The 21,333-nt window shown below is 39.9% G+C and overlaps 1 protein-coding gene across 1 annotated transcript in view; it reads left to right on the top strand.

The window, feature by feature from the left end:
• Positions 1–21,333, top strand: part of eefsec (eukaryotic elongation factor, selenocysteine-tRNA-specific) — a 148,403-nt gene that overhangs the window by 21,827 nt on the left and 105,243 nt on the right. Inside the window, exon 2 of the mRNA XM_007890349.2 lies at positions 15,738–15,945. Within this exon, the coding sequence (XP_007888540.1) occupies positions 15,738–15,945 (208 nt within the window). The remainder of the gene's footprint in view (positions 1–15,737; positions 15,946–21,333) is intronic.

Consider the following 21,333-nt stretch of genomic DNA (forward strand, 5'->3'; position numbering starts at 1 on the left):
TGATCTATCCACAGAGTATATTTACTTCCAATATGTGGATATATGTATCTGAATTGTATTTCATTTACCAGATGCATACCCCTTTTAAGTTTTTTTTAATAGATTTGATCTTGTTTGCGTTCTGTGATTTCATAATTTGCACTTACTTGGTGTTATTATAATAATCCTTTGATACAGCTCCTTATCACATCTTCGCGAAGGTGCTTCAAAGAATATACTATAAAGTGAATTGACTGGGAGAGGACACGAGCTGCAGAGTTCTGGGTGATCTGCAGCTTGTGGAGGGAAGAGTTGGGAAGGCCCACAAGCAGGGAGTTGACGTAGTGGAGCCAAGATGGAATAAATGGGTGGATGAAGGTTTCAGTGGCCTGAGGGGAGAGGCAATGGTGGAATCAGGAGATGTTGCGGAGGTGGGGGAAGGCAGAGGGGCCATAACACAGATGTGAGATAGAAAGGACAGTTGAGGGTCAAACTTGGACTGGCTCAGTGAGGTGGAGTGTGTATCCATGGATGGTGATGCTGCCAGTGTGCAAAGGGAAAGAAGCAAATGCTTGTGAAATTCAAGGCTAGGAAATGAATTACAATAATTCACGGTTTATTACAAACAAATTCACAAGTAATACAAACAGTCTGCTGATAAATTGACAACATTTGTGAAGCTATCATTCTATTGGATTAAAGCCCATTAGCAACAGTAAACTGTCTACTCATACAGTTTGCACTTATTACCAGATTCACTCCACTTTAATCTTGTTGTTGAATGCCTCACATCCTAAATGTTCTCCATTGGTGCAGGCTGGCAGTCATTAACATTTCAAAGTAAGCCATTACATTTCATATTTAACTGAAAATATTGTGGAGACTTTGCTTGATTGACGTTGGGATTTAGGGAACTTCTATGTAAAGGATTCCCCCTGGAGAAAATGGGTGGAGTGACATCCCCGATAGAGTGGATGTAGACTGTGGAACAAATGGGCTTGATGGACCAATTGACACTTTTTTTGGTCAGCCAGATGTCTGACACATGTGGAAACCCACTGCCATAAGAGTATTCAAACCAGACTGACTGAGAATTCCATGTTAGCCACCTACACATGGAAACTCCCATGTTTGGAATTAAATGTTCAGTCTCTCCCTGGAGGGATGTACCCAATTTAGCTACTTGTGGAGAGTATTAGGCACAGGTTGGCAAGAGCCAAGGCTGAGGGGACCCCAAACTGCATTTGGGATACTGCTGGAATTTAACCAGCTAAAACTGCAGAGTTTGCTTTTGAGGGCACTATCTGGCAAACCTCTTGCTGCTTGCCCAGCTAGGGCTACCCGTTAGGGCTTTGGTTTACAGGGTTAACATGAGCTGAGCAGGAAGAATCCCTAGTCTGTCCCTCCAAGTTCTGCATTCCATCCTTTCTTACATTCTTAAAGTCCTACAACAATTGGAATCATTTGTAGCTCATTTTTAATGGCATCGGATTACAGCCCTACATTTCTATTCAAAATGCGGTACAACTCCTGATAACTCTTGATAATACAAAATACCAACTCCTGTTAACTCGATCCTGGCTTAACTTGTCACTACCGCTTAAGTCATCATGCTGTCAGTATCCCGGCTGCATGTATTTATGTATTTATGCATATGACTCACTCGCCGCACCAGATAACTCATCACCAAGCCCTCTCCCTTGGAGTGATGAATTATCAGGAGTTTGCGGTTTGGATAATCAAGAGATGCAAGGATAACTGGATTACTTAGAACCCAATCTAATGCGGTGCGCCCATCTTCTGGGAAATGAAAGACCTAAACACAGTGATTCCAATGTTTAAGCTCACAGTTAAAGGTCTTGCAAGAGCAGGCACCCTTTGAAATTAACGAACTTCACTGTGAAATACCAACAATCCTTACATTAGATCTAATGCCTTTTCTGTCGGGAGGATGCCATGAACCACTTCCCAGGGTATACTGTAAGGTGCAATGATCGTGTATTTTGTTGGCAAATACAGCAGGAAAACTGCACAGCAATCTCCCACAAAAGCCCCAAAAGTGCTTGTTCCCACACCATTTCACTGTGATCCACCCTCTAGTTCTGATACTACGTTCAACTTTTTTTTTGCAAAACGTCCCACAGATTTTCCGCCTTTCCCATTAGCCCCTATAAGTGGAATGCACTGAATTGAATTTCTAAATTTGTTACAATTGTATTACCTCTCGTCTTCCAGGGAACTGAATTGAAAGAATTGAAATTGAAATGCATCAATACTAAAATGTTATATTTTAGTAGTGAATGAGTTAAAAGTCGTATGAGATGGGATATGATTTTTGAAACAAGAGTGTGACTTGGAATACTAAATTGGATTTCTTTACAAAATACATCTTTTTTTGCAGACCACTCTGGTTAGTCTTTTATTCTGTGAGCATATGATAGTCATTAAATGTAAAAAAAAACCTGGCTTAACTACACGCAGCTCATTAATTACAAATTTCCGATTGCTGGAAGTTCATCTCAAGTTATGCTGGGCTGTACAGAGGGGCAATAAGACTTGAAAGGAAGCAAGCAGACAACCCAGCCTTTTTGACAGCACCTTAGGTCAAACGACAAAGTTGATATTTTTGTAATAACTGTGAATAATGAGCCTGATTAATAATTACAAAAAGAATTCTAAAACAAAGTTACTATCAGTCTCTGTGTAACTTTAGTACCAGGATAGACAATGTCATAGTTCAGTTAACTGTAACATCGTGTGTAACAGAAGGTTAATGTTACGAATACTCCAGTCACCCAAGGGATTTGTCTAATATTGTTAACCAGAAGTTCAGATAAAGCTTGTGAACTGTTTAAAGGGGAACACATCGCTATTTGTTGTTTTTATTTCAATCGTTTACTCATGAGCAAAGTCATCTGCCAAGTGTCCTAAACCATGTGCAGATGTATTGTTCAAAAATCCAGCTGTTTGCTTTTAATTGGTTTTCTTCTTCCAGGAGAACGCATTTGCTTCTCCTCATTGGAGTGCACCCCGAATAGAACAACACTTATGCTGTGCACAGGTATTTGCCCCTTCCCACCACCCACCTGCCCCCCCCCCCACAAACAAAATCAATTTTTATTTAAAACTGTTATAATCACAATAACCTGCAATTTAAATATAAAATAAACATCAAAAAACAGTCGACAAAATCAAATTGATTGGAAAAGAAGTGAACGTTATATATGGGCAAAATGAGCCCTCATTCTGGAAATACATAACACAGCTTCAAAGCCTAAGCAAATTACTCCTGACAACCTACTCAGCACACACTGCACGAAGAAGCACAGCAGTACCATACCATGTGAAGGGTACTGAGTGCTGTAAGTTGACCCTGATTTGCAATGTGATCTGTTGAATTCTAGTCGATTCTGGTACTGTATCACTGTACACGTAGTCATGGAGTGCACCTTTGCTCAGAATTCTGCCTGATAAAGAAAATATTTTAATTAAAAAGGAAAGTGTAACAAAAGGGCACAATTAATTTTTTGATGAATTTCATACTGCGCGGGGCGAGGAATGTCAGCATTAAAAGTTGTCCTCTAAAGCTTGTTCTCATCACTAAGGGCAGCTGTTAAATGTACTTCCAGGTTCTGTAGAGGTTTTTACAGTTAAACGGGTACATTCAGCAGATATGTTCAAACACTTCTGAAAGCTTCACATTAATACTGCAGCAATTATTAAAAACAATAGTCCACCACCCAAGATATTTAGAGCTCAGTTTGTAAAGCATGTATTTCTTTCAAAAGGCACAGAGGACGAGTTCTGTAAGGATGGTGCTCCTCACAGGGAGCGAGGAGAAGATGATCAGAAGTGGCTTGGAGTCCTGTAACTCAATGGTTAGAGCACTCGCCTCGCAAGCGAGTAACCTAGGTTCGATTCCCGGCACAACGAAATGTTGGGCAAGTTTTCTTAATCCACACCCCTCTGTTTACCTAGCAGTAAGTAGGAACCTGGTTATTAGTCGATTGGCGAATCGCTTTTCCAGGGATAATAATTCCTTTTAAATAAAAATAATTGGTCACTCAATCCATGATTGTTTGCAGGACAATGCTGTGTGCAATTGGCTGCCGCGATTTGCCCACGAAATATAGTCAATTAACTTTACAGTATATTCTGTGAAGCTGATTGAGATTTCTCGGAGAAGCTCTATATCAAATGTAAGGAGTATTATTATTATTTCACCCCGACCTTTTTTACATTTCTTATTGTAATTATTTCAATACTTTGTTTATCTTTATCTTCTTCCTTTATCTATCTATCTTCTATCCATATACTAATAAAGACGAAATGTCTGTCTGTGTGTCTGCCGATAACGCAATAACTGATTGACATTGAGACATGAATTGTACCTCATCGGAAATGTGGAGTGTCATGGGCATATTTTTTTGTTGGGGGAATCTCCTATCATAGTCGATGAGCTATGACCTAAACAAGCTCATCATCCATATATGGCAGTTTTGCTTAAGGTGTACACAATGTTTATGGCATGTTAAATGGTTTGGTCAGGTGGACGTTAAAGATTACATAGCGCTATGCGAAAAGAGAAAGGAGTTTCTCCCATTATCCTGTCCCAACAATCCCCCAAATAAATGGTTACTTATTTCATGGCTGTTTGTGGGATTTTGCTGTGCACAATTGTGCTGCCGCATTTCCCTACAAAATTCACAGTCACTCCATTTCACGGTAAATCGTGTGAAGCATTTTGCGACATCCTTCCGACATGATTAAGATTATTATTTGATTATTATGGTTATGTAGATAAACTCTGCAGCTAATGTGTGGCAGCAACGTTCCACAAACAGCAATGAGATGAATTCTAGTTTGGGGCGTAGTTGGTTGAGGATGGATTGGTCAGGATGCTAGAAGAAATCCCTACTTGTCTTCAAAGAGTACAGATTAATCCTTAAACTGGTGGATGGGATCTTCAATTGAAGGATAGCACTGTCAATAATGTAGGGCTCCCTCAGTATTGCACTGGAGTGTCATCTTGGATCATGAACAAAGTCTTGGTGTAGACCACAAACCGAGACCAATAACTATGCATATTGAGCGCTGTAGTGCTAGCAGAAACAGTGCAGCAGTGCTCCAGGTCTCAGAGGAAAACTGAATGCCCATTTGATGTGCGGCCAGCATAACCTAACATGCATGACCGAGTGGCAGTATTCAATTGTGCTCATGCACCTTGAGGCATTAACGGCATCTTCAAGGAATGCTAGGTAGTCTCGGTGGAATCTGAGGATAATTCATTTGTTTAATAAAAACTAGGAGCAGTTAGAACAGACTAGTGAACAATATTGGAGAGGTTAATGGAGAGATGAGATGTTAGTTCACCTAAACCTATTCAACAGCCCCTTCAGTTTCGTGGATCTGAAGCCCGCTGCATTTCTTGGTCAGGTTAGTGTACGCTTCTTTTTTAAAAAAGTTTGATAGAAGTACGATTATTTTGGAAGCAGCTAATGGTAAGTGTGCATTTTAAAATACCTGTTTTGTACAGAGGCCATTTACTGTTGTTATTCATAGCATAAATACCATCCATTCAAAATAAGACTATTAATAGCATTATTTTCCAGAGATGATGAATTGCATTTGGTTCATTTTAATGCAAGCTAATCCTGAATTTCCTTTGTGAGTAACTGTTACAGAGCCAATAATCTATTAACAACAACAACAACAAGATTACATTTGTATAGCGCCTTTCATGACGGGAGGACGTCCCAAGGCGTTGGAAAGAGTACAGCATTTCAGACCCGAGCTGGTGTTGGGGGTTAAGGTAGGAGAGAGGAAGGGGGGTGGCCGATGGCATGGTCGAAAAGGAGGGTCTTGAGGCGGGATTTGAAGGAGGCTGAGGAGGGGGCGAGGCGGAGTGACTGGGGGATGGAATTCCAGAGGTTGGGGCAGAGTGGCTGAAAGCTCTCCCACCAGTGGTGGATGGGTGGGTTGTGGGACATGGAGCAGGCCAGAGCCGGCTGAGCGGAGGGAACGGGCGGGTTGGTAGGGGTTAGGAGGTCGCAGAGGTAGGGTGGGGTGAGGCCATTGAGGACTTTGTATGTGAGGACCAGCACCTTGAACTTAATCCTCTGAAGAATAGGGAGCCAGTGGAATCGGACGAGAGTGGGGGAGATGGGGTCATGGAGTTTGGTGCGGGAGAGGACATGGGCTGCAGAGTTCTGGTTTATCTGCAGCCTGTGGAGGGAGGAGTTGGGAAGGCCGACAAGTAGGGCGTTTGCACAGTCGAGCCTGGAGGTGATGAAGACATGAACAAGAGTTTCAGCGGCCTGAGGGGTGAGGTAGTGGCGGAGTCGGGCGATGTTACGGAGGTGAGGGAAGGCAGAGCGGGTCATGGCTTGAATGTGGGGGAGAAAAGACAGTTGAGGGTCGAACAAGACACCTCGGTTCCTGACTGACTGGTGAGTTGCAGTGTGCAACCATGGAGGGTGATGCTGCCGGAGCCTGAGGTGCTGAGGGCCAATCAGGAGGGCTTCAGTCTTGTTCAGTAGGAAATTTGCCCTCATCCAGGACTTGATGTCCGACAGACAGTCTGTCAGGACAGCAGTGGTCCTGGAGTTGAGGGTGGAGGCAGAAAGATAGAGTTGGGTATCATTAAAGGGAATTGTTCTTTTAGTCAATAGAAATAGCTGGATACGAATAACAATGGGCACATTGTATGTTACTGCAGTTTGATTAGACTGATAAAGTCCCATTTAGTGTTTCTGCTGTATTTCAAAGCTTCATGAGTTGCATGTATAAAAAGAAAAGTGACAAAGTTTGGTAGTTTTATATCCTGTAATACAACATAGAGAAACAGCAACTCATCTTAGATGAATGAGCAATTATTAGTGGTGATTTGCCAGGAGGCAGCACTATCCAATTGCGATACTTCACAAAGTTGTTATTCTTTCTGCAGTTTGGGGGGAATAAAGATTTATATTTTGCCTTCTCCAGTGTTTATGAACCCCACACAGCCTGTTTTTGACAGAGGTCTGGATAGTTCAATGGATCAGGAAGCACACCATTTTACCTGTAGGAGGGACTGGCATTTAAATCTAGTACTGATAGGATAAAAGTTGCCTATAAAGAAAGCTTTAAAGATCCTAAGTGAGTGAATTGGTCAGTCTCTAACCCAGCAGTTGGTGGGTATGAATCTGCTGCAGAAAAAACAGCTACATTTCGGATCAAAGGATTATCAAAGGATGATCCTTAAATTTGATATACCACCTTTCATGTTGAGAGAATGTCTCAAAGTGCTTCACAGGATTTTTTTGCTAAGGGTAGTCACTATGTATTTTGTAGGTGACGCGGTTACCCAGTTTATATCCACAATGTTCTACAACAGCCATGGAGTAAATGACCAACTTTGTTTGGGGGATTGGTGGCCAAGATACTTGGAGAAACTCCTTTCGAATAGATTCATGGGATCTGTAATGTCTGCCCAACAGGCACAGATTGGATTTCGGTTTAACATCTGATCAAAAGGACTACACCTCCAACAATGTAGCATACCCTCAGCACTGCATCAATGTTAGCCGAGACAATGTTAGGTGGATAGAAATTTGTTAGGTGAGGGTATCAAGGGATATGGGGCAAGAGTGGGAATTGGAGTTGAGTTGATTGGAGATCAGCCATGTCTTATAGAATGGTGAAACAGGATCTAGGGGCTGAATGACCTCCTGCTCCTATGGGTTCAAAGTTTAGGCATGGGGCTTGAACCCATAGCCTCCAGTCTCCGAGGCGAAAGTGCAAATGACTGAACCAAACTGACATACAATATTTCATTTAATGCACCAATGTTCCGTCACCTTGATTTGCACAAAATAAGTTCTCCATGCAGTTTGCTCACTGTGATTCCTTACTGTTATTTTCAATAACATCTAGTGAGTCTCTAGTGGGGTAATTTTCTGTTGATAGTTACTGGCTGCAGTTTACAACTCCGGAATTATGCGATGCGAGCTCCAGTCATTTTATTTATTTACTTTGAAACTCTTATGGGCGATACAGACTTTGATCCTAACATTATATCTGAATGAACAAGATTGTATCACATTCTGTACGATATAAAGTCCAAACAGTAGCAGCCATCCAGTTTGCCAGTCGTTTGTGTTTGAGATGAGTTTGATTGTTGTCTGCCAGGCTGCTCGATGGGATATGTTCCACCTTCTCAGGGGGGAGAGGAAAATAATGTGGGGCCCATAATCTGTCTCAGCCCAGGCCAGCAAGTTATGTACTACAGGGGTTAATAATTCTACTTTCAAGACATAATAGTCAAATATTTGAGACTGCTAACATTTGATCTCCCTTAGTTAAGATTGTATTACATGTAGTGCGATTGCCTCATTGTCCTATCCAATGGTCGCATTGCACTGCTCTATGGAGTATTGTGGTCTGGGTAATTTCCCATTGATCACGAGGACTTCCTGATGCCTTTTAGTGCTGTAAAGGTGAGGTGCTTTCTACAAGAGGGAGGATTGGGGAAACCGTTGATCACTCCTGCTCTTGCTCTCTTCCACGGCCAACCTCATTGGCAGGGGAAATTTGCCTGGGGCAGGTCAGAAATAGCTCTTCAGGCTAAGATGGTGCCAGTGTTCTCTAAAAGTAACCAAGTAAATAAGTTAACAATATAACTTGTGTAGTGTAGTTACACATAACTAGTAGAAGAATAACTTTGGTTTCTCAGTGCAAATAAAGGAGTGGTTGAGTTTATAAGGTATTAAAGATGTATATAAATTGGTAGAGTGCGTCTCTTGTGGTTTATGAGATCAGCTGAACCCTCAGATGGGTTCCTGCGTTTGATCTGCCGCCTATCTGTCTCCTGTTCTTTATGTGATTCATTCTTCTCGCCAGTGATCTTCAGATGAATATTTTGCAAGTGGATCATAACTGGTAACACAATAGGCTGTTTGGGGCACTGGACCCATGGCGATCTCATTCCCTTCAGTTTTCATTCATTGGACAGAGGAAAACGCTGTTGATTCATCCAGCGAAAGGAGGGCTTGTACACCAAAAACAACTTGTGCTAATAAAAAAAGTAATGATTAAATCTCACAGTACATAACTTGGAAGAAAGTGCGGTGAATGAATGAAACAAATACATTGGAACAAATACAATATGCTTCAAGTGATTTATTCCTTTCTGTTTTCTCAATGTACATGTGTGGTACCTGCCCTAAATTTGAACCTAAAGTAACGCATAGCAACACAGCAAAGGGTGCATCAAGATTACTTTGTGACTCACCAGAGCAAAGCTGGAGTAGTTTCACAATGTTATTGCAATGGTAAAGATTGCTCGGTGTCATACTCTGACATGGTTTCTCCCTTACAGTATACTTAAGGTTTCTCTGCTGTTTGTTTTTGTGAGCTGGGTGTCAAGGCAGAACCACGCTATTTAATGAGCAGCGACATTGTGTCGTGTCATTTGAAAAACCATGAGCACTGTATTTGAGTGACGATGGGGTCTACGATAGCTTGTATTATAATACAAGAAACATTTTTTAAATATTAAGAATCAACAAAAAGCAAATCTCCTGCACTATGAACGGTTCCCTTCGTTCTGGCTCTGGTGGCAGTTTCAAGTTATTTTTATTTATCAGTTCCAGAGTTCTCATCTGGGATCATTTTTCCTCCTCTTTCTTGTTGTAAATCTTTGTGTCCCATCGAGGTTTGACGCATCGCAGCACGCACATAGCCATGTTTGGCCTGAAAGAAACCCTTCCACAATAAAACAAACATGTACACTAGACCTCTGGAGAGCGCCCAACATACCTTATCTCACTTGCGATCAATTTGTTTTAGTTCAGTTGGTAGTTTATTGAATGTTTCTGCTGTTTGTTTTGTTTGTATGCATTTTGTAGTACGAAAAGGCCTTTTGGAATTTGTTCAGAAGAATTTGACAATTTGCACTGCACGGTCTAATAAATGATGCATGGAGATTGCAATACGTGAACTGTTGCACGTTTTTGTTCAAGAGGCCAATTCCATATGAAATGTTAAGTACTTACTAACAGTTTACTGGATAGGGTTTCTGCTGTTTCAAACCTTTGCCTTGCCATTTATTCATTCACTACTCAGTCATTCACTCTATTCATTAAATACCCTGCAGAAGGGAAGATACCAAATGTTTGAATGGAGCATCCAATTGAAGTAAACCTAGTTATCACAAGGTGACAAGTTTAATCTTTTCGGATTTTTTTTTAACTCCCAATTTTTTTTTTGTTGCTAGCAGCATTGCATGGATCTGTTTGTCGCGAGTCACTGAAAAATATAGATTTTTTTTGTTGCACCTTTATACTGCAAATACGAAAGCATATTTAGGGTTAAAAGATAAGCATAAAATACATCCCGATTTCATACATTACATTCACGGGGAAAGTGGTGCTGAATGAGCCTAACAAAGTGGCTTCCAGCTGCTCTGGGGACTTGTGTCTTGGTGGCACGACAATGCTGTTGTCAAGAGGTCATCATGATTTGGCTTTTGGAAAGTTTTGGGAGTGCAAATTTTTTTTAAAAAAAAAATTATATTTATGTATACCTATGAAAGCAACTAAAGATAGTAGATGATTTTCACCATAGCAACAGGAAGTAAGACTGCCAACTCCCATTCTCTCATTAGTTTGAGACATTCACTCTGTGTGCTGGGAATAGTCTGATTAAACCCTCCAGGCCCTACTGTAATCTGATTGCATCTTTCTGAGGCTCCGTAGAATGTTTCAATACAACATAGGAATATTTGGGTGACATGACAATTCTAAGCTCCTTATTTTTAACCAACATTAATAGGCCGTTTTATCTGAGCAAAAATGGTAGCTAATTACTGTTGGTATGACAATACGTTACCGAATGTATCTTTTTCTTTTTTTTCCCCCTCATTGATTGGAAGCTTTGCTCTGAACGTTGAGAATTGCAATCTGATTACAAGCCTCTAGGCTTAAGCATGGTCAAATGACCACTCACACACAGACAGATGAGATGAAAATCTAGGATAAATTTAATTCCGAGCGGAAATACTGAAGTAATGTTCCAGTTTACAACTCTTTCTGAGGTAAATAATTCAAATATTGGAGGTCAGATATTTATTTGCCGATCTATTTGAGTGAGTTTCATCCATCTCAGCTGGGGCTACGATTCACTTATAGTCGCGAAAAAGACATGTTGTTTCACTTTCCGTAAATCTAGCCCTGATGGAACTGCAACAGGGAATGATCATTGAGGGAAAACCCTAAAGAGATACTTTACTGGACTCACTACTTTGCTCGTGCCTGAATTGACCTGATGGTACAAAGTGATTCATTTTTAAGACTCTGTACTTGTACATCTTCAGTGATAAATACATAACAATAAATCTTGTGAAGTGCTTTGAGAGACATCCTCCCGATGTTAAAGGCGCTGTATCAAAAGCCAGGATTATTGTTATAATTCTGTTTGCAAAATAAACCATAGAAATATGACAAATAACGTGCAACATGATTGCAGTTCTTAATCTGTTAGGAATGACAGTATCAATGCAAGATACCTTAATTGTGAATCTTTCTGGGACCCATTCAGTATTATCTTCCAGAAAGGCTAGTGAGAGCACCGGATTCCCATGTGAAAAGGAATCAACAAAGTATGTCAATTATTGGAGTTAATTTTAAATATCCTCACCCACACCAAACTCACACCCATCACCCAAATCCTTCCAAGCTCCCTGTCTCTCATCGGATCAGATTCAAAGTCCTCACCCTCAGCGACAAATCCTTTCACTGCCCAGCACTTTCCTAACTTTCTGATCATCTCCTCTGCTCTCCTCCACATGGCCTGCTGTGCATTCTCCACCGCCCCCAAACCACCATTGGTATCTGAGCCTTCGGTCAATATGCCCCTAACTCCGGTAGTCCCTCCCTGTACCTCTCCACACCATCTGTGTCCCTTTAGATTCCAACTTGAAAAATCTCTTTGACAGGGGCAATGGTCAATTGCTTGGCATCCAACCCTGCCACCCTGAAGTTCTCCGAGACGTAATTCTATGTGAACGGTGCTACATAACTATAGTTGTTCTTGTTCTTCTAGCAGGGGATAAGTTGAAATTGGTTGCAGCTCCAAAGTTGTTACTGTTTGAGCAGATGGACATTGCTTAGGAGTGTGGAACTGCTTACTCAGACCGCAAGGAAAACAAGCTTGGAGGCTAAAAAAGAGGCTGAAAATTGCCATTCAAATAAGTATACTATTTTTAAAAAAAATAAGGTTAGATCTCTTATTTTGAATCAGATCATTTTTTAAATTAGTTTCCTTTGAGTCAGCTAAATTTATAGCGTGTCTTCGTTTCAAACTGTACCAGGTAAGGTGAGACAGTGAATGAGTTGCATTGAACCCAGCCTCTGATGGAGGGAAGGAACATGAGAACTGTAGATGTTACGGTTAATTGAAAGAACATTATTTCTGCTTCTCTCGTACATTTTGTAATGAAACAAGAAAAAAAAGCAGTGGGAAGGAACATTATTTCTCGTTACCTGCTTTTGAGACGTACCCCTGACGTGACAAGCAATATATAAATGTAAATTGCATTATATTGTGGTGATAGAATCACTGTGTTAAACTGGTATAGGAAAGATTTCTCCTTCAGACAGCTTGATAAGTGGGAGTTCAATCAATTCCCATGCCGATGTTTCGTTATGTTTTCCAATGCATGCATCACTGCAGTGCTATAATGTTATTCATTTTCTTTTACCAAAATCTATAATCCTTGCATTTGATTCAGTCTCAAAGTGCTTCACAGCATTTTTCTGTAAGTCACTATGTATTGCATAGATTGCCAAACCAATAATAAAATTGTCATTTTCAATCTACGACTGTTTGTGGGACATTGCTGTGCACAATTGGCTGCCACGTTCGCCCACAAATATACAGTCAATTCACTTTACAGTGTGTTCTGTGAAGCGCTTTGGGACGTCCTCCCGACGTGAAAAGCTCTATATCAAATGCAAAGATTATTATTATTATTTTTATTGTTATGAATGCCGCAGTCAATTTGCACACAGCGATGTCCCACTAACAACCATGAAGTGAATGAACAATTTTGTCTGGAGGCTGGTCGGCCAGCACACTGGGTGAAACACCCTTCTCAACACAGCACACGTGGAATTCCTGGAAAAAACACCTTTAAAAAGTGGTCTCCAATAGTTTAATATTTGCTTTGTATCATGTGGCTAATTGAAAAGCGGGCATCGTGGGTCTGTGTGTCCGTGCAACGCATTAATGTTTTGTGGAGGGCCACATTCCCAACCTATTTGAGTGTGCTCTACTCTATGCGCTGTGTGTTAGGATTCTGGTCAATGATTTCACCATACAATGAACTCCAGCTGCCAGGTAGAGATATTCTTCACAGGAAGAGGGAGTGGGGTGGAAACTATATTTATGGATATTGGAACCAGCCTGCTTACAAACTGCATTCTCATCTTTTGCTGGAGAAACAGAAAAAGAGAGGAAACATCATTCATTTCCAGATTGGTCAACATTTATAATAATAATAATCCTTGCATTTGATATAGCGCTTTTCACGTCGGGAGGACGTCCCAAAGCGCTTCACAGAATACACTGTAAAGTGAATTGACTCTATATTTGTGGGCGAACGCGGCAGCCAATTGCGCACAGCAATGTCCCACAAACAGTCGTAGATTGAAAATGACCAATTTATTATTGTTTTTGGTTTTGGAGGGATTATTATTAGGCTCTGTGTGGAGTAAGGAAACTTGCCCAAGGTTTCGCCCTCTGCCTGGAATTGAACTCAGGTCTCTCGCTTGCAAAGCGAGTGCTCTAACCACTGAGCTACAGGACTCCACCCAGTGTCTAGAGTAGCATGTGGAGTAACAAGTTGGCCAATGCCCCTGAAGATCTGAAGGGACAAAAGTGGCAGTGGTATACTGATCAAAATATACAGTATATTCTGTGAAGTGGTTTGAGACACTTCAATGACGGGATAAGGTGCTATATCAAATGCAAGGATTATTTTTATTATCATGTAATCTTGAGAGGTTTATCTTGCATCAAATCTTCAGTGTTCATGGCTGTAACAAGTCTAATCAAAACCAGGGATAAGTAGACCGAACAGAACAAAAGGATGTTAATTCATCGTTCAGTGGAGTCCTAATGAAGCTTCCTTCGGAAAGTAAAGAAACAGAAAGAAAATAATGGTTTATTCTTGTACTAACCCCGAACATTTTATAACCTTTGTTTGGCAAGACCAGAAGTGTCATTAAAGTCTATTAATTTATGTCAGTTCATTGGGGACCACTTCCCTTAGATTGCCTGTCCTCCTGCTACATTTTGTATAGTTTCATGATCGAGTGATGTTGCCTGGTAATTTCACCTTAGATGGTCTATTGTGAGCTTTGCACAGCATGAAACCACTTGGAAAAATATGTGGGGTGTATTCAACTCTAAGCTGATTTCATTGCCTGTGATTGTAAAAACAGCCCTGATTTATGTGAAGTTAAATTTAACCCTTCCACTGTTTCGATGCACAACAGGAAACAGGTGTTGTTCTTATAAACAGCTGAATGTGTATTAATGACTCCTGTAGGATCAATTTCTGGCTTGTTTTTTTCTCTGAGGAGAGATACAGAAATACATCTCTTTTCATTATATTTTTATTCTCGCTGGCTGCACTCTGATTGATTCATCAATCACATTTCGAAGATGACATGGCATTTGAAAATACAGCATTTTGATTGAAAATGGGCTCAAATTACCGGCAAAATAAGGTAGTAATGGTAGCAGGAACGCTATCTGGTTTCTATTTAACATCTGTATCGCACAAAAAAAAAGATTTGTCGATTGGAGATGCATTATCTTCTTGAAGAGCAGGATAGGATTTTTGTGTTTTAGAAGCTTACACACCTTTTTATGAGGGTGAGTTCTGTATTTTGATCACAAATTGTTTTGTTTCTTTCCTTGCCCTGGATGATCTACTCTCAGTTTGTGGCAGTTTCCAGGAGTTTACGAGAGTAATCTGCTGGCAGTTCCCCATCTTGAATGATTTGCGTACACACACCACACGTACCTGCTTGTTAGTCGATTGACATAATGCTTTTCTGGGGTAATCTTTTTTTAAAAATTGTTTTTTTTAAAAAAATAATAACTTGGTCATTCAATCCACAACCGTGAGACACTGCTGTGTGCAATTGGCTGCTGTGATTTGCCCAATTCTTCACTTTGCAGTATATTCTGTGAAGCACTTTGAGACGTCTCAATGACGTGATAAGGCGCTATATCAAATGCAACGATTATTATTATACCATTTGATTGACAACTCCCTACAGTCAATTTGACTGAGATCAGAAACTCAAAGGAATAGTTAATTGAACCTGTGTCCCACTACTTCCGTGTGCCACTACTCCATTGTGTGGCACTGCCCTGCTGTCAACACAGCCTACATTCTTATTAAAATCACTAATGTTCTCCTGGGTAACTGTTCCATTAGGATGGTAATTTTATATCTAACCCCTTACTTTCCTTAATAAAAGCAGAATAAAATAAAATATGTATTGTTGCTTGGACTAGATAAAAAGGTAGCAAATATAGTTTGTTATAGCAAGAAAAAGCAGGCTGAATTAGTACATTAGGTGGTTGCCATGAGTGACCCACTTACTGTACAGTGCAACATACAAATCAATACCAGTTTATTGTAATTTAAAGGCCACCTATTACTTTTTGCAGAACCCATAGTAAAATGATCTCCTGTCTTCCAGGTTCCCAGATCATTGATCTGATGATGCTGGTCATTGATGTGACAAAGGGGATGCAAACACAATCTGCAGAATGCCTGGTAATTGGTGGAATTACCTGCCCGAAAATGGTGGTGGTGCTGAACAAGATTGATATGCTACCTGAGGCAAAGAGGCAAACAGCCATAGAAAAAATGACCAAGAAAATGCAGAAGACTTTGGAGAATACAAGGTACAAGACTTAAAGGTTGTGGTTTCAGGTTGGGATTTTGAGCCCATAGTCAAAGCAGATGGTCCAGTGCAGTGCTGGGGGGAACTCTGCATTGTCAGATGTTCTGTCCGTTGGTTGCAAAGTTAAACTGAGGTCCCATCTGCCAGTTCAGGGAGATGTTAAGATCCCATGACATTACTCAAAAAGAGAAGGGAGTTTTTCTGGTGTGCTGGTCAGCAACCCCCAGATCTACAAGTAATTGGTTGTTACTTTATGGCAGTTTGTGAGAATGCCGCATTTGTCCACAAATAAACAATCACTACACTGTACATAAAACTCTGTGAAGCACTTTAAGACATTTAGATGCTATGTCAGATACAAAGATGATAATTATTATTGATAATAATAAGCGTGGCCATCGATGCACATTTACAACTTGTCTTTGGCCATAGTTTTTAAAATGAATCATGTCACAAAATGTTAAACACTAAAGGTTGCTCTTCAGTAATTACACTTGTGACTTACAAAATACCCATTGGAGGTAGCTCAACCAACTGGGAACTCTGAGGAACTCCAGTCTCATGAAGACCTTTTCTCTTGACCATGTTTTTTTTCCAGTTGAATTCTGTCAATTGAAAACTCCCCAAAAAATGAATGGGTGATCAGATAGCGAATCACCACAACCGCTTTTCCAACTCTTCACCTGCTTCTCCAGAGTTATTCATGGACAAGTCTAGTCAGCTTAGAAGAAACCATTCATTATGGTATTTTAGGTTACTCTGTATTTCGGATTATAGCACCTGATTGAGGAAGAGAAGGAGGAAGCTTTGAACTTGTCTTTGACTTGAGGTTTGGAAGTGGTTGACATTGATATAGAGTCAAAGTGGTTAACTCCTAGATTTAGAATTGTTCACCTTAAAGAATACAGAATATAAATCCAGAATGGGATCAAATTCTCTCTTTCAGCTCTCGTCACAAATGCCATGCTGTGGTAGTTGGGGGTCCCTGCTCCGAGATAGGCAGCATAACATAATAGAGAGGGGCTTGAATTCACTCACACCATTGCTCTGAATGTCTGAATAGGGTTCAACGTCTCATTCATGACATTCGCTTGCTTGAGTTGAAAAATACAGGGAGAATAAACTCAAATTAGGAGAGAGAATGAGAATGTGTACATCTGTGTGTTTTAAGTACGTGGACCCAATACGAAACAACTCATCCTCAGTGTTAAGTCTAAATGTTAAAAAATGGTCCTTTTGAGTTCCCAGCTCTGAAACAAATTAAATTCATCGCCCCCGGCACTTGAAGGCGTAGATACATGCAGAGATTGAAAGATGTTCTGAAAGTATTTCTACAAGAGCATAAAGATGAATTGCTTTATTGTTCTCCAAATATCAACAAGGTCCTACTGAATTTTCGTGACCAAACATGCAGAGTTCAAAATTTGTTGTTATAATTGCCCCTTTAGGGTTGAACAGTCTTTTTTTTGCCTGTGCAGATGTAGTTATCTAATTTATTAATTTACGTTTTAGTATACCCTGCCTGTGGGCAAGTACTGAACTCCAAGCAGCCTGTTGAATTTGAATAAGTTTGGAATGGAAATGTATTTAGCAAGACGGGATATGACATTATTTGCCCAATACATCTTGTTTAAATTGCAATTAATCTATTTATATAGCAATGTCTCATTCTCAATGAGTTTAAAAACATTTGTTTTATGTGCTTTCTGTGCAATAAAGAGCTCCTTGGCATTTTCAAAGCAGAAGGGAAAAATCAAATCTGCTTAATATTTGAACAGAATTGTTTTGTAATCTTTATTTCAAGTTGTAAAGAGTTTTTATGTGGTTAGACCCACTAATGACTGCAATTGGTATCAAAAACATGGATTAAAAAAAACTGTGTGCCTCTTTTATGTATAAAGTGGATCTTTCTGTAAACAATTTACCCAAGTGATGCATAAAAATGCTCCTTTTGGCAAACTGTTTACCAAACTGAAGTGTTTAATCCTTTACTTTTCCAAAAAACATACTTTCCTAAAAAACAAACTTGTATAAAATGAATGTACTTTACACAACAACATTCTAAAATGTGTAAATTTATAGATTTCGATGGCTGCCAACAATTCACTTGTACACGTTTAATTTGTCTTGATTTTTATTGACTTCTTCACAAGAGCTTCGCTGAATAGGAAGATATATTTATAAGCCGGTTCCCGATTTCAATTGAATTTGAATCGCTCCTCGACTCTTTTCCCATTCACTAATCTGCTGTTTTGGATAGGAAGGCTTGATCCCTGTTTAAAATCAATTTTATTCTCGTTAAATCTTATTTCTGGGTCAGAAGGTTGGGTTCAAGCCCCACATCAGTTCTTAACCTTTGACACTTCCCCAGTTTTGGTACAACTTGGGCAAACCCACCACCAACTGCTTATCCAGTGCCTTTCTCCTCTTTGGCTGGTGTTTGGCTGGCAGATGTGCACAACATCTGCTGGTTACCCACAGACTAGAGCATTAGCCTTTTAAACTGCCTGCTTTACTGCTTTTCCACATGTGGATTCGTACATTGAGCCGGGATTTACAGCACTAGATCTTTGTACAAACAAGATGTGTAAAGAGGGGATTCAAAGTAAAGTTGGAGACTTTGAACCACAGCTGATTTTTATTATGCTGTCTCAATATTATTAACTGTGTTCTGATGAATATTGTCCCCGGTGTTGGGTTTCAGTACAAGAAAATGTCAAACCTCACATGAATACATTTTGTTTTCTGGTCAGCCGGGTGTCTGACACATGCGGAAACCCATCACTGTGCTGAAGAGCATCCAAACGAATTAGTGCTGTGAACTGATTCTAAAGAACACACTGAATTCTCCGGAGCTTTGTAACTGTTGTGGTTAATATCCAAACATAAGGGAGGCAACAATCTCTTAATTGTTATCTTTCAACAATTTTATTCAGGTCATCTATTTAGATTGTCATTTTAGCATCTCACTTAAACTGTCACATTTCAGAAACAATGTATTGTCAGACAATAAAAGGAAAAATTCTTCCAAAATGCACAGTAGATTTCAACGGCAACCTTTGTACTTGCGAGATTTTGCTCGGTGTCTGACCCCGTTATTGGGAAGTGCTCCAACAAGTTATCCCATGTGAATTGCCGCTGAATCAATTACAGGCTTCACTGTCCTTCCCAAAATGTTCACAGTTATTCTTTGGGTCACATAACACCATGTGTAGAGCCAGGTTTAAGGAGATTCCATTCATGATGGAAAATAGCAATTTAAATATTATATAATTGTTTCTAGTTTCCTGATTTCACTTTCCTCTGCTTCTTCTTTCCTGATAACTCTGACACATCCTCAGATACAGAGCACCAGGCACCACTGGTAATTTGCTCAACTATCTTATTTATCATGTGTGAGACTAGAAAGTGAGCATTCAACTTCAGGGATATTACAGCTGGGCTGAGTTTATCCTCCAAGAGGTCTAGGTGTTATCTTGGTACCATTTCGTCCACAAAATACAGTCAATCCACTTTATAATCTGTGAAACGCTTTGAGACATCTTAACGATGTGATAAGGTGCTATATCAAATGCAAGGATTATTATCGCTATTATAATAATATAATAAGCGCTCCGAGACACCGTCCGGCATGAAGGGTGTTATGTAAATGCAAGTTGTTGTTGATATTATTATTATTACCTCTAACATTAGTCACCAGGGAGCTTGTAACATGTTTTGCTGTCTGATTTTGCTGGGATCTTTCACTATTATGATTCCAGAAATCACTGCAGGGCTAAGAAAAAGACTGTAATTTTATACAAAGACCACCCGAGTTCTGAGCATTATGACCATTGCACTCCCAGATGTTCCCATAAGAATGAAAACTTCTGTTTAAATGTCTGACTGTTGAAGACTTGACACCAACCAGAGACTGGCTAAACCACAATAACAGTGTTTTAAGAAGCACTTCTCTGCCTTGGCCATTAATGTGTCAAGTGGAATAAAGTGTTTAGCAACTGCACGATTTGAAAGCGTCACAATTTTTTTTATCAGTGTTTGTTCAAAACTCTGATCAGTGTTGCCACTGATGGCTTGTAAGACTAATCTGTTCCACTTCCCCAATCGTGAAAGGTACAGAACATCATAACATTGTCTCTTGGTGCAGTAAAGATGTGCCAGCAGGTTAAGTCTCCCGAGTCTTTGCCAGTGAAAGTTTTTGTGTTGGCTAAACTAACATTTAACATGTCCCAAATGAATTACATTTCCTCTGGCTGATTGCAGATTGGCAGCGATTGAGGTTGTGGAGCTGTGTGGAGCACAGATCTCGAATCTTCTGAATTGCAAAGGTGTGATGAGCAACCTTGTGTATGTGTGGTGGGGTGGGGGCACAGAGAGGAGAGAAATAGAATAAACAGTTTCTCTCAGGAGACGTTTGGTAAGCCGAACTCATTTACTTGGTTCATAGAATCATAGAATCTCACAGCACAGAAGGAGGCCATTCGGCCCATCAGCTCTTTGAAAGAGTTATCCATCTAATCCCACTCCCCCGTTCTTACCCCCTAGCTTTGCAAATTTTTCCTTTTCAAGTACCTATCCAATTCCCCTTTGAAAGTTGCTATCGAATCTGCTTCCACCACCCGAGGTGAAAGGCGCTATACAAATCGAATTATTTTTTGTTTGTTTGTTTGTTTGTTCAGGTAGTGTGTCTGAACAACGCACTTTTGACCAACGCAATTTTTTAAAAAAGAAGTGCATTCCTTTTTAATTTTTTTTAAACATGTATGGACTTTCTTTCATTGGTCCTTATAAGATCCCCTGCATTAACCAGCCACCTCCTGGATCCTCCCTCTAGAAAGTTGTCTTGCTTCTGTTCAGCAATCAGCACATAGGAAATCTCAAGCATGAACTCATGTTCTGTGGTCAGGTTTTTCCCTAGTTTTGCACCTTGCTTTTTTTCCCAATGCAGCAATCGCTTTGTTCAAGAAGAAAAATCTTTTTGTCGTGACAGAAAATATACAGATATTATTTTTAGTCAAAAGCAATTCTGAAGTTGATCAATGTATAATAATAAAAATATCTGTAATATTGATCAAAATGATAACCTTGGGCTGGCATTCAGCATGTTATAAATCTTCGCAGAGACCTTAGCCTTCAAACAATAAATGTGAAACATATTACAAGAGCCTCTCTAAAATTTTCCGGTTTGTTTCCCAGTAAATAATTAGTAATTGTTCAGGTTTCAAAATCTTCTAATCCTGTGATACTTTATGATACAATTTGACAAATATTTTAAAAGAAGTTATTCACCACAAAGCTAACGGCTAAGACCTTTAGTTAAAGTATGATTCTTGGCTCTCTTGAAGCTAAACTTCCCACAGAAACGCATTCCCATCGATGTCTCGGAGGA

Source organism: Callorhinchus milii, unplaced genomic scaffold (assembly GCF_018977255.1).
Source record: "Callorhinchus milii isolate IMCB2004 unplaced genomic scaffold, IMCB_Cmil_1.0 Scaffold12, whole genome shotgun sequence".
Classification (NCBI taxonomy): domain Eukaryota; kingdom Metazoa; phylum Chordata; class Chondrichthyes; order Chimaeriformes; family Callorhinchidae; genus Callorhinchus; species Callorhinchus milii.